This window comes from Fusarium mangiferae, assembly GCF_900044065.1.
Source record: "Fusarium mangiferae strain MRC7560 genome assembly, contig: FMAN_scaffold004, whole genome shotgun sequence".
In the NCBI taxonomy this organism is placed as follows: domain Eukaryota; kingdom Fungi; phylum Ascomycota; class Sordariomycetes; order Hypocreales; family Nectriaceae; genus Fusarium; species Fusarium mangiferae.
Window position 1 is genome coordinate 284,980 of NW_024573924.1, and position 13,636 is coordinate 298,615.

At 49.1% G+C, this 13,636-nt stretch overlaps 4 protein-coding genes and 1 non-coding gene across 5 annotated transcripts; 4 read left to right on the forward strand and 1 right to left on the reverse strand.

Moving 5' to 3' along the window:
* On the forward strand, window positions 1-418 carry FMAN_08671 (uncharacterized protein; the record flags this gene model as incomplete). Its single annotated transcript, XM_041829427.1, has 2 exons — window positions 1-189; window positions 242-418. 2 exons carry the CDS (start codon window positions 1-3, stop codon window positions 416-418), a joined length of 366 nt encoding a protein of 121 aa, XP_041680191.1.
* A 2,402-nt stretch (window positions 419-2,820) lies between these two features.
* Window positions 2,821-6,638, forward strand: FMAN_08672 (related to importin beta homolog Kap119p; the record flags this gene model as incomplete). Its single annotated transcript, XM_041829428.1, has 8 exons — window positions 2,821-2,991; window positions 3,181-3,259; window positions 3,344-3,819; window positions 3,881-4,065; window positions 4,123-5,984; window positions 6,034-6,209; window positions 6,260-6,383; window positions 6,430-6,638. The coding sequence occupies 8 exons, from the start codon at window positions 2,821-2,823 to the stop codon at window positions 6,636-6,638; spliced, it is 3,282 nt and encodes a 1,093-aa protein (XP_041680192.1).
* A 1,536-nt stretch (window positions 6,639-8,174) lies between these two features.
* On the reverse strand, window positions 8,175-9,917 carry FMAN_08673 (uncharacterized protein; the record flags this gene model as incomplete). The annotated part of the gene is made up of 3 exons (XM_041829429.1): window positions 8,175-9,051; window positions 9,100-9,818; window positions 9,873-9,917. The coding sequence occupies 3 exons, from the start codon at window positions 9,915-9,917 to the stop codon at window positions 8,175-8,177; spliced, it is 1,641 nt and encodes a 546-aa protein (XP_041680193.1).
* Window positions 9,918-10,999: 1,082 nt separating this feature from the next.
* FMAN_08674 (IMP-specific 5'-nucleotidase 1) lies at window positions 11,000-12,674 on the forward strand (the record flags this gene model as incomplete). Its single annotated transcript, XM_041829430.1, has 5 exons — window positions 11,000-11,024; window positions 11,114-11,149; window positions 11,299-11,454; window positions 11,504-11,809; window positions 11,857-12,674. 5 exons carry the CDS (start codon window positions 11,000-11,002, stop codon window positions 12,672-12,674), a joined length of 1,341 nt encoding a protein of 446 aa, XP_041680194.1.
* A 734-nt stretch (window positions 12,675-13,408) lies between these two features.
* On the forward strand, window positions 13,409-13,502 carry tRNA. Its single transcript has 2 exons — window positions 13,409-13,445; window positions 13,468-13,502. It is a non-coding gene; the product is annotated as a tRNA-Glu (tRNA).
* Window positions 13,503-13,636: the final 134 nt, after the last annotated feature.

Genomic DNA, 13,636 nt, shown 5'->3' on the forward strand with positions numbered 1-13,636 from the left:
ATGGTTGGGATCACGACTTTCTGGGTTGTAACTCTCATCAGAGCATATATCCATGCACTCGAAAAAGGTTATGTCGGCACAGAAATTCGCGATCCAAACGCAGCCAGTGTCCTCACCTCATTTGAGAACGGGAAGAATGTGTCGGAAGTCTGGGTTGGCATCACCCAGCACATTGTCGGCGGTCTTGGGGTGAGCTCTATTCAACCATATCTGATACCCACAGTAGAGCTAATAGGAACAGGTCCGTACAAGCAAAGGCAGAGAAATCTGCCATGCTCATGCTACTCGAATCCACGAGATGACATGGGTCCTGGCTGACCTACCTCGAGGTTCAGAAAGGACAACATACTACGGGAGCGATGCCCCAGTAGGCGCTGGTGCCCTTTCTTTTCGCAGTCCTTCCCAACGGGGTCTTTGAGTCAATTCGACCGACTGGCCACGATGCCTCCAATCCCCAGATTGAGGTTCTGCGTTGAGGACATCTTTGGTGGCTCTGTCAACCTGGCAGACGTTGTCGGGGTGACTTTCTGCCGATTGGAGCACAAGCTAGAGATTATTTCTAGGGTGCTTTACCAGGTGAAGAGCCTTGGGAGGATCTCAACCGGAGAGTCGTTTTGAGATTGCGAATTAATGGGCTTTGCAGGTGTTGTGGGAGGGGACTGTGGAGTGGTGGTTGTCACCACTTCAATGTCTTTTGATGTATGAGGGGGAGGGCCAGCCTCCAACCTCGAGATGCTACAGTGTGGCTCGAGCTCGCTGCCTAGCTCTCCCTGTGGAACTGCTTGGACATTATGCTATTGAGAGTAAAGATAGTGCTTCGAAGACATACGGGGGTTTGCAAAGTTTCTACGACTGTTCAGGTGACTTCCCGACGGCATGAATGAGGTTAATGCCAATGCAGCCAATCCGATGTCTCACAATGGCCTCTTCCTGGAACTATTGAGCCGCCATTAATTCATGCAACGGTGAAGAGTTGCCACAAATGAGTGTTAGAATATAGAGTAAATTCTACAGACTCGAATCATGTCATGCTTGATGTAGAGAAGTTTCTGCCCTTGAAATGAAGAAATGACGATCGTGACGTCTCAAAGGCCCGCTGAAGAACCGACAGATTTGGAGTTTCTGCATCTAAGCCAAAAGCGGTGAGAGAAATGGCGGGGCACTAGTGATTATGGTGTTGGACCCTGCAATTTGACTGGTTTTTTTTCCCTCTCTCTCTCTTTGATCTGTTTTGCCTACCTATTTTGGTTGTTTTGGTATGTTGTTTTGGGGGTTTTCTCCCTGTTGTTATGACGGTCCTTCTATCGTGGGGATGCTTGTCAGGTTATTACAGAGTATGCATACAGAGCCTGAGATAAGTGATTCTTTCAGATTCACGACTGTAGTATCAGTGACATGCCACCAAGTGCTAGTAATTTTACCTCAAGATATCCATAGGTTAGTACCTTGTTATCTCCTGGGAAAAGCGCTTGTTGGCCTTTCTCAAATGAGACACGCCTGACCCGACCCTACCTAAAACTAAAGGTGATCGCCCATTTTGCCATGGGTGACCTCGTGCATTTCTCGTGGCATACTCGTGCTGCCCTGCGAGGTGCTGTGGCTGTGACTGTGGATGGGTTCGGTGCCTATGGTACTTGACCCAATCGCCAAGTTTTGGTGCGTCGGGAGGTACCACAATCATTGGCTACCTGGAGTAATTGGATTGCCATTGACTCGGAGGCTTGTTTGGTAGCAGTGTGTTGAACGTGAGAACCCTTGCATTTGAGCTGCCACAATTGGCATTGCCTTGGTTGTTATGTTCTGGTGCATGCATGCATGGGTTCAGCTGCCTGTCATTGTGACTTTTTCTGTTTATTTTCAAGGGGTTTGACTTTGTGTAAGCAGTGAATGTGTCTCCCTTACATCAATGGCTCTTGCTGGGCAGTGAATGAGAGTCGTCCAATGATTGGGCTTTTATCTAAACCTTCCGTTGATCATCGCCTTGTCTATTCTCTTGATACTTTTGTCAGAGAAACGTTATGGCGAGAACGTTATAACATCAATCCTCGTTATTGTACCCGCCGAAGAAAAGAAAAAGAACCAAAGGAAAAAAAAATAAGAGACTGACCCACCTGCTACATACCAAAAAGTGTGCCCTCCTCCAGTTCGTTCGTTCGTTCGTTGACTGACTTCATTCGACTCCGTCCCCCGACGCCGTCTCCAGCTTTTGACGAAGGCTTCCGCCGCCGAGTGATCGAATTGTGTCCCACACACAAACCCGCACCGCGTACCGTAACTTGGCCTGGAGCCCTACCCGGCCCCAATCAGAACCCCCATTTCCCATCTTTTCGAGCCCCTGGACACTCGCACACACCTCACGGACGGCCCTGGTGGTACTTTCTGCCGACTAGGTAGGTACAACTTTTTGGGCCTCTGGCATCGTCCATCGGGACCTAATATTTCAGCTCTTTTTTTCCAAGGAAAAAGCACCAAGGGACCAAACAAAAAAAAACCTTGATCAACAAAAGTCGCTGTCGCATTCCCAAGGCGTCAACTTAATTCAGCACAGCATAGTACAGCAGCTCGCTCGACTATTGAGACCCCTTCTGCTTCACACCGTGGTCTCGTACGTAGTCGTTGGACTGTGGACTGTGGACTAAAGTTAGCTGGCCTGGCTGCTTTTTCTTGTCTCTAGATGCCCCGCCATCTGTCGCTCGCCATCCTTACTTATCCAGACCTGACAGATCCTGATTCCGCCTCTTTCGTCCGCCTTTCTTCCAACCTCACACTCCCATCCCCCTCGGCCTCGACGTCGACTTCTCTTCATATCCACCCTTCATCATGGATCCCGCCGCTGTGAGGTCCTTGCTCGCTACTAGCTTGGACCCTGATGCAGACAGTCGAAGGCGTGCTGAGCTTCAGTTGAAACAGGTGCGTCCTGCGTGTGTTTTTGTGTTTGCGTCTTTGGTCGAGGTGGTCGAGGGAACGGAACTCTTTTGTGTTTGGGTATTGGTAGAGACTCCTCCAGCCATTAGCTCTGCTCTGCTTTGCTCTGCTCTTTGATGCGATGGCTGGCTGGCTTCTCTTCCACCTACTTTGGGTTTCCTTCTCCGACGCCTCTTTGTCCAGCTGTGTCCCTTGCGCCAGCCTCCAATTCTAAAAGGAACCACAATGCTAATTTGTTCCCGTCTGCCTTTCTAGATTGAAGAACAGCCCGGATTTCTCGAATGTCTGCTCGATATTTTACAAGCCGAACAGGAGGCTAGCGTCCGCCTTTCGAGTATGTCTATCAACTCTCGTGCCCTCTATCCAGCCTGTTTGTGCGCTCCCTCATCAGTTCACTTCTGACCAACTTCCACTCCAGCCGTGATTTATGTCAAGAACCGTGTCAATCGCTCATGGTACAATAATGAGGGGTACTCTCCCGACCCCCCCACCGCTATAATCCCTGAAGAAGAGAAGGCTCGTGTACGAGACCGCCTTCTGCCCATTCTCGCTACGTCCGAAACCCTCGTCCGCCAGCAGCTCATTCCCGTCCTCCAACGGATCCTCCAATATGACTTCCCCGCCCGCTGGCCCAAGTTCATGGACTTCACCGTCGAGCTTCTAAACACGAATAACCCCGGTTCCGTTCTTGCTGGTCTGCAGTGTCTGCTCGCCATCTGCCGTGCGTTCCGCTATAAGTCGACCGACAGCGATGACCGACAACACTTTGACAAGATTGTGGAGGCAACATTCCCCCGCCTTCTCGCCATCTGCAACGAGTTGGTAAACCAAGAGAGTGATGAGGCTGGTGAGATGCTTCACTTGGCCCTCAAGGCCTACAAGCATGCGACATGGGTGCGCACTCCCCTGGACGTGATATATTTGCTTGTGAGCCACGTATTGACTTCGTTCGCAGTTGGAACTCTCGCCTTCACTACGACAACGTGACACCAACATCGCTTGGTGCACTGTTTTCCTACACACGGTTTCCAAGGCTTGCCCCGCCAATGCTATGCAGGGTGATCAACACGAACGTGAGAAGCATCACTGGTGGAAGGCTAAGAAGTGGGCTTTCTTCAATCTGAACCGCCTCTTCATTCGGTAGGACTGCTTGCACATGTTGAACGTCGGTGATTCTGGCTAACATGTAATTTGTAGACATGGCAACCCTGCCAGTCCTGGTAAGGGCGAAGACGCACTTGCTTTTGCCAAGGACTTCACCGCGAACATTGCCCCCGAGATCCTCAAGCACTACCTCCAAGAGATCGAGAAATGGGTTGCCAAAACCTCTTGGCTCAGCCGACCTTGCCTTTCCTATACTCTGGTCTTCCTCGACGAGTCCGTACGACCCAAGGAGATGTGGACACATCTTAAGCCTCATCTTACCAACCTTGTTACCCACTTCGTCTTCCCTGTCCTCTGCCTTACCGAGGAGGATGTCGAGCAGTTCGAGGATGAGCCCGACGAGTACCTTCACCGAAAGCTGAACTACTTCGAGGAAGCGTCTGCTCCTGATGTCGCCGCTACTAACTTCCTTGTCAATCTTACAAAGAACCGTCGCAAGGAGACTTTCGAGATTCTCAAGTTCGTCAACGCAGTTGTCACCGAGTACGAGCAGGCTGCGGATGATCAAAAGAACCATATTGCCAAGGAGGGTGCTCTGCGCATGATCGCTACCCTGGCACCGGTTATTCTGGGCAAGAAAAGCCCCATTGCTGATCAAGTTGAATACTTCCTCGTCCGTTATGTCTTCCCCGACTTCACCAGCCCACAGGGCTACCTCCGCGCTCGTGCTTGCGACACCATCGAGAAGTTCGAGCAGCTCAACTTCCAAGATCAGAACAACCTCCTTACTATCTACCGACACATCCTAGACTGCATGGCCGACCCCGCTCTCCCAGTCCGTGTCACGGCCGCTCTCGCTCTCCAGCCTCTTATCCGTCACGATGTCATTCGAACAAGCATGCAACAAAACATTCCCACGATTATGCAGCAGTTGCTCAAGCTTGCCAACGAGGCTGATATCGATGCGCTCGCCAATGTCATGGAGGACTTTGTGGAGGTCTTCGCCACTGAGCTCACTCCTTTTGCCGTAGCACTTAGTGAGCAGCTCCGAGACACTTATATGAGAATTGTGCGCGAGCTTCTCGAGAAGGAGAGCAAGGTTGGTGATGACGGCGAGCTCTACAACGAGTATGACGACAAGAGCATTACTGCTCTGGGTGTCCTGCAGACTATCGGAACTCTGATCCTCACACTCGAGAGCACCCCTGACGTCCTGCTCCACATTGAGGCTGTCCTTATGCCCGTCATCAAGGTTACCCTGGAGAACAAGCTTTACGATCTCTATAACGAAGTTTTCGAAATCATCGATAGCTGCACTTTCGCCGCCAAGTCTATCTCTCCCACTATGTGGCAGGCCTTTGAGTTGATTCACACTACCTTCAAGGCAGGTGCTGAGTACTACCTGGAGGATATGTTGCCTGCTCTGGATAACTTTGTCCAATTTGGTGCTCCCCAGCTCGCTCAGAAGCCCGAGTACACTCAGGCCCTTTACTCCATGGTCGCTGATATGTTCACCGACAGTATTCAGGGAGGTGTCGAGAGGATATGTGCTTGCAAATTGGCCGAGGCCATGATGCTTAGCTTGAAGGGCCAGATTGATAGCTGTGTCGAGGGTTTCATCAACATTGCCATGAGCATCCTCGCCAACCAAGATGTCAAGGTGAAGAGCTACCGCATACATCTCATGGAGATGGTTATAAACTCGATCCATTACAACCCACTTCTCACCCTTCAGGTTCTCGAGAACAAGGGCTGGACAAACCGATTCTTCAGTCTCTGGTTCGGCAGCATGACTTCTTTCACCCGTGTTCATGACAAGAAGCTTTGCATTGTTGCCATCTCAGCTCTTCTTAGTCTGAACCCTGAGCACGTGCCATCCAGTGTCTCAGTTGGCTGGCCAAGATTGCTTCAAGGCATTACTGAACTATTCCGCTCCCTCCCTGCCGCTCAGAAGAGTAAGTTTCATATCTTTTGTGCCATTGGGTTACAGCTAACAGATGACAGACCGCGATGAGGCTCTCCGTGACGACTTCCACCTCGAGTCCACTTATGACTATGGCGAGGAAGATGAGTGGGACGACGACGAAGCCAACTGGAACGCTGAGGAGGAAGAGGAGACAGGCGAGACTAACGAATCCAAGGACGAGAGCACTGCTTATCTTAACTTCTTGAACGAGGAGGTATGTATAATCTTGCGCAATCACTGGGGTATAATGCTAACGAAACCAAGGCCCAGAAGTTTAGCCGAGCGATTGATGATGTTGAGGAGGACGATCTTGGCGAGGACTCTGTTCTTCTTGAGTCACCACTTGACAAGATTGAGCCTTATCAATTATTCCGCGGCACTTTAATGAGTGAGCCAATCCTGTACTCATCGTTGGACATTGCTGACTTTGATAGAAATGCAACAAGAGCAACCCCAGTTCTACAGCAGCCTGGCTGGACACCTCACAGCTGATGATCAAAACGTGATTCAGTCGGTAATGGTCAAGGCTGATGAGATCGCGGCACAGCAAGTGCAGCAAGCCCAGCAAGCCCAGCTCCTCGCTCAACAACAGGCTGCTGCGATGGCGGCCAACCTCAGCGCCCCTAACGGCGGTGCCAGCTAAAGGATGGCTGTTGAAGGATATCGTACACGTATCACGAGTGACCTGAGTTATTGGAGTTGTTTCTGCCCCCATTTTGTTATATCCCTTTCTTCATTCATGTCAGGGCAGGAGTAAAGATTCCCCGGAGACGAAGAAATGTGTTGAGCCCATACCAAAAGAAAGAGATTTAGAACGTGCAAACAACGATGAGCCCACCTACTGGAGGACCCCCTTCCAAAGAGTGCCGTGGGTATGATTGGTATAGGGGAGCTGGATTGCGAAGCATTTTATGAGGGTGTCTTTTTGGCTGGAAATTTGTGCTGAGGAGAAATGAGAAAATGAGCCGACGACGACGAGACTGCGGATGCAGCGAGCAAGAGGTCCATTTGATTTGAGAGTGCAAGCTGAGATAGGACGAAGATGACAGTCACGAGACAAAAAGGAGAGGTGATCTCTTGAGCTGAGCAGTCACAGTTTAAAGGTAAACAAACAAACAAGTAAATACAATCGATAGTTCCATCTTTGGTTCGAAGCCATCGTTTATCCTCACTCTGTCACATGATCACATAGACAGCTATCCTCAGATGCGCTGAAGGAGTACGTATGCTTCTCCCCCATTGGTACAACGCAGAAACTTGGCCTGTAACCGCAATTAGAGATGATAGAAAAGGGAGAAATAACTATCAGTCTCGTAATGTTGAATATGACAGAAAAGAATAGGCTGGTCTTGTACTATTGGTGAAACAAGTAGGTTCGTCGAACTTCTCCAAAGACTTGAGTCAGTCTGTCATTTCCCGTGGGCAGTTAAGAATAAGGGCCTACCTTCTCTCCTTAGGTATATTGGTCGGTACTTTTCTCTTTGGCCGAGCCATTCACAGCAATGCCCTCTCTTTGATACTCTCTTCAATACTCTGTTATGCAAGGTGATCGTGGTGGAACCGAAGATGGATTTCCTAGCCTGTCATACCGCCAGTGCGGTTGAAACCTCGGGGAGAGATGTGAATGGAAAGCTCGAGTCTTGTACTCATGTAGAGGGAGCTTCTGGCGATGAACTTGTGTTTGTCATTGGGATCATTTCGGATGAGTCGCACGTAGGCGAGGCTAAGGGTTACGCCGGAGGAGACATCTATAGTGAGGTCGGTAACTGAAGTTAGGAGGGACATATTATTTCTTCAGGCAGTGAATCATTGGAAGGAATTAGTCTATATTTTCGACGAACAACCCTCGATATTGCGTGGGGTTTGCGCACAGTCTCTCAAAGATTGGTTTGAAGTCATCATAAGTCTTGTACTTGGCATTGAAATCTCGGCAGTATATTCAACGAGTTGCAGCCGTTTTCTCAAGGCCTACTGACATACCACGACCTGTAAAGTTGCAGATCAGTTCTGGTATTATTATTTGTGGCAATACGGTTGTGCCATCTTTGGCCTAGGAATCAACCGGCTCACAAGATAGGTTTCGATGACTGGGTTCTGCACTTGTGAGTATTTAAAGCTGGGCAAAAACGAATGTTCAATCTTGACGAAGTTTTCTTCTGTTTACGTCACAACATCCTTTTTATTTTCTAGCCGCCCGCTCAGCTGCATCCAGGGCTGTCTTGATAACTTCGTCCAAGAATCTCTCATTCTCGATCCCAACACTGATTCGTACCAAATGCTCAACAACGCCATACCTCTCAGCCCATTCGAGCTCGTGGTAATGCGCGAAGAGCGTATATGCACAACCTAGAGTGAAGTTGGTCCCTAGACTCGGCCCTTTCGCCACATCAAGAGCATCGTGGAACGCGATGGCAGCTGCAGGGGTGTTGAAACGAATGGACAACAGATATCCATACCCCTTTCCTGGGCGTTTGTATTTCTCGTAGAGTTGTTGTGTCTGGCTTCCCTTGGGGTAGTAAACTTGCCCAACTGAACTATGCTTGCGAAGTGTATCCGCGAGATGTTCTGCATTTTGACTCGCCTCCATGACTCGTTCTTCAAAATCGGTGCTGTTTTTCTCCATAACAATCATATCCAGCGGGAAGTAGGTGTTGACATAACGATCCTTCAATCGTCTCTTCATATCCCAATGGCCTCTTCCCTTTGGGTTCAGGGTCACGCTCCCTCCCATGACGTTGCAGCCCCCGCTAAACATCTTTGTCAAGCTTGTGCATACAACATCGCAATGTGAGATAACATCGACGTTTACCGATGTACCGACTGTGTCATCAACCACGAACAAGAAGCAGAATTCATCGGACAGGCTTTTTATCCGCTCTAGATCGACGGAGCCAAGGAGTGGGTTGCCAGGGAACTCTGTGAAGAGGGCACACAGCTCCAGACCTGCAGCCAAGTCCTCCCCCAGAGTTTCCAAGTCGGATTGTGTACCGCTATAGATTTTACACTCGTACCCGTGGATCCTGCTTAGAACTTTGATAGTATCGACATACAAAAATCTAGATCCGTCGTTAGTCTGGTCAACTACCAGGTTCATTTTGACATACCCGAAGATCGCAATGGTCCTTGTTGTCGTTGTAGCGTAAAGGCTGATGATATCATGGATATGGCTAATAGCCGACATGCCGGTGGGGTATAAGAGCACATCGCTCTTCTTCAACTTGTTGTCTTGGGTACTAAACGAGTCTGCAACGCGTTGTTGTATGGCAACCTTGGCCTCTTTGGCCTCCTGGATTGGAAGAATAGCGTCAGGCCATTCCCGGCCTCGATTAAGAAAAGGGGCATTCTCTAGCCAATACGTCGCTCTTCGACTTGAGATACCAAAGCCGGTATGTTGCCAGAATGCTTTGGCCTCTTTTGCTCCTTGTGGGGGGTAGACGACCACAGAGATTTCGTTCAAGTCACTTCCATTCTCCGACTTTTTGACAGGGCGAATATTACCTTCGAAGTCAACCACGAAGACAAATGCTCTTGTTAGCTGCTTTTCTAGATATCTCTGAAGATCTTTGGCATGATGACGCGCTGTTATTAGCATCGCTGATCTTCCGCGCTCTTTCAACGACTGCCTCAGCTCGTCTCGAAATTCGGCTGCAAGAAATCTCCAAGGCAAGCTAGAAGTCCATGTGAGCAATCGTTCTGCGAGTTCGTTGACCACAAGAGGGACGAAGAATCGAGGGTATCCGGTCTTGAGCTGGGCTATAAGTTCGGGGTCTCTTCTAGCCCAAGCTACAGTGTCTTCCCATGTCGGTATGTAGACACTGACTGCCTATTGGAGCCTGTGAGTATAGTGGTATTTGGCGATGTGGTCGAGAGTCCTTACATGTTTGTCTCCTGGTGGGAGAGAACTCCCAGCCTTGGCCCTCATCTCTTCACAGGATTTAATCGAAGATAGTCAATTTGCGGTATTCGGATCTTGTCCAGTTGGTCTTGTACTGTGCTTCGCCTGGTGACATCGTCGACTTCACAGCTTCATCGTCATTGTCCTCAACTTGATGAAACGGGACGAGAGTAGAAAAACAGCGTGGCCAGATGCCGATGCTTTATGTCCATATGTTGCCACGAAATTGTACTGATTTGGGGGCGTCTCACCGCATCTAATTCACCTTGATCATTGGTTCATGAGCAGGTTTTGTGCTGTGGATGGACAACAGTTTGAGACATGCATAAATACCTGTTCAGCTGGCCACTATAATAATAAAGGGCCAATGCGGGCGATTTACACATTGCCGATCTGAAGTGAGATCACAGTCATGCATAGGCTATCTGTAGATCTATCAGGCATTGGAATAGTTTCTATCAGCCGCATCGATTGTGCCGTGCTTTGTTGCGTGTGAGTCAATATTCTTTTGGCACTGACTTTTGGCGGTGAATCACAATTCCTGTACCTATTCCATATAATAGGTACTTAAAATGCCAACATACGCACCAACTCTGAGCCAGTCTTGAAAAGCAAGCTCATCCACGAATGATGTTTCGTGGCTTGGACTCATCGTCAATGCATGAAGGCAGAAGGGTAAACCTCCTGCAGAGTCTAGGGTATCCTAGTTGCAGTGTGGGAGATCTCATCAATGTGAATGCCGTAATGCAGGAGCGATTGACAGGGGTACCATGAATACCCCGAACCAATCAAATCGACCGTCCCCTACAGCTTTGGGCTATCTTAGCGGTCGGCGTCCCCCGCTCAACGCTGCGGCGGCTCCCGTACGTCACCCGGAGATTTGGAAGGGGACAGGTACGACGAGGTCTCGATTACCTCCTCCTACTTACCTAGGTCAGGCAAGTGCAGGTCACACCGTCTCTCACCTCCCCTCATCTTATCAAAGACAAACAACAAACAGCAAATAACTTCTCCTCCTATTCTTCCTCTTACCCATTCATCATCCTACAAGGCGTCTTTATCTTTTTAACTCCTTCAACATCAATTGAAACCTTGTACCAACTGCAATAATGACTACCCGTTACCGTGTCGAGTGTAAGTTAAGCCGTCACTAACCCCACCTCAAGCCCTCCCTTCTTGTCACCCAAACACTCATGGTTACACAAGCTCACGATAGTAAACAGATGCTCTCAAGACACACCGAAGGGACCAATTTATTGGTATGTTGGACTCTACTTGTCCCAGATATCACGAACGGCATCATACACTACACGTTCCTTCTAATCCAGTGTTTTCCCATTTCATCCCCGCATCACATGTCCCACCATCCACGCCTCAGTCAGACTCAGCCAGCTAACTCGAATCGCAGAATGGGTCAAGGGTCTTCTAGCTGTCCCTTTCGTTCTCTACTCTCAGCCCACTGGTGTTTTTGGCGATGGACCTAGTGTTACTCAGATGGCCGAAGAGGCTCACCGCCGTTACGCTGAGATTATGCGTGACGTTGAGCTCATGATTGATGACCACAGTAAGCCTCCGTACTCACCCTCATAGCAAACATATCTGAATCCCAAAAGTTAGCCGTCAGCAAGACGATACCATGCTCCCGTCCAAGTTGCGGATGCTGATTCCCACTGCGGGCCCTTTCTTCACCCGCCTGCCCCTGGAGGCAGCTTTCAAGTATCAGGACAGAAAACGGTACATCTCTTCACGAAGATTCGTTGCTCCATCCTTCAACGATGTCAGACAGATCCTCAACTCAGCCCAGTCCATGGCTGTTACGAATGGGTCACTGCAGTTGGCCACGTTTGATGGTGATGTGACCTTGTATGACGATGGGTTCAATCTTGAGCCATCGAGTCCTGTGATTCCCCGTCTCCTCGGTAAGATGGTGCTCAAAAAGTCGAAACAGTAAACTAATGTCCATCAGACCTCTTACGGAAGAACATCAAGATCGGCATTGTCACGGCTGCTGGTTACACTTCTGCTGACCGATACTATGAGCGCCTTCATGGATTGCTTGACGCAATTACGGAGTCAACTGATCTGGATCCTATTCAGAAGCAAAACATCGTCATCATGGGAGGTGAAGCAAACTACCTGTTTGAGTACTCACCTTCTTCACCCTACAAGCTCGCCCCTGTCCCGCGCACTCAGTGGTTGACACCTGAGATGGCCTCATGGTCGGATGCCGACATTACAAGATTGCTGGATGTTGCCGAAGGTGCCCTTCGCGACTGCGTCAACAACTTGAACCTGCCTGCCATGATCATGCGCAAGGACCGTGCTGTTGGTATTATCCCCAAGACGCCGGGTACTCGCATCGCCCGTGAGAGCCTGGAGGAGACTGTTCTCGTTGTTCAGCGCATCCTGGAGCTCAGTAGTCTCGGATCCAGCGAAGAGCGCCCGACCAAGCACCGACCCAACTCTCCTCCAATTCCGCCTTCAGTGGCGAGCCAATCACGCCGCGTGCCATTCTGTGCTTTCAACGGAGGTAATGATGTGTTCGTCGATATCGGTGACAAGAGCTGGGGCGTGACTGTTTGCCAGCAGTGGTTTGGTAGCAAGGAGAATGGTGGCGCCATTCGCGGAGAGAATACACTGCACGTGGGCGATCAATTCCTGAGTGCTGGATCTAATGACTTCAAGGCGAGAAGTGTTGGAACAACGGCCTGGATCGCAAGCCCGGCCGAGACCGTGGAGCTGCTCGACGAGCTGGCTGATCTGATGCAAAAGAAATTGTCTTGATTGCAAGGAAATTTCGGCTTTTTGCATGGAAGGTCTCTCTTGGGTATACTCTGACGCTTGATCATGTCAGAAGTAGATTGGCTGTTGCTCGAGGAGAGTCTCGGTTGTACGTGGACCTTCGCCTTTAAACGTGGCATCGGCAGCAAGCCCGTCGGCGTCCTGGCAACACAGGAGATTGATTCTCGTCGACTTATGTTAAGACGAATGACAGAAATTGCTGACGGATTAATTACTTGGTTGGCCTAACACCTTACATATGTCATATCATGCTGGTTCTATCAGTCACATATCTTGATTAATCTTTGAGCCGGGGATAATGATGGGAACAAGATCAGTGAACTGTGTTTATATCTGGGAATAATCTGTGTTGGAGTTTGATATCTACCAAGACTTTTGAATATAAATACCCACCGGATCTCACTCTATCCTGAACGTCTTTCACCATTGTCGCTCAAATAATATCTACCAACCTCTCTGATGCTTTAGCTGATGTGCAAGATTAGGATTTCTGATACCATTTAGAAACCTGATCATACTGACTCTCCACATCAACACGAGATATAGGATATTGGCATTTAAGAGATATGAATCTTATTCTTGAAGCTCCTGGCAAGTTGTAGAGATTATATTACAGAATAATGAAACTCGATCTCAACCGATTAATATTAAAAACCCTATCGTCCGTCCGGTGTGGCAATCATAGAGCTTAATTTGAACCTAATCTCTAAGCAACATCCGGTATGGTGTAGTGGCTAACATTTCGCGCTCTCAACTTACAGCTGAGGGATCAGTTCCGCGGAGCCCAGGGTTCGATTCCCTGTACCGGAGTTTCTCTTTTACATTTTTTCCCTTTTGATCTTGGATGTTCTGTTCTATATCTATCAACCATATATGCAAATCATGTCACTTTGATACCATTTATTAACGTATGGATGGACAGTCCGTCTTGCTGCATCTTCTTC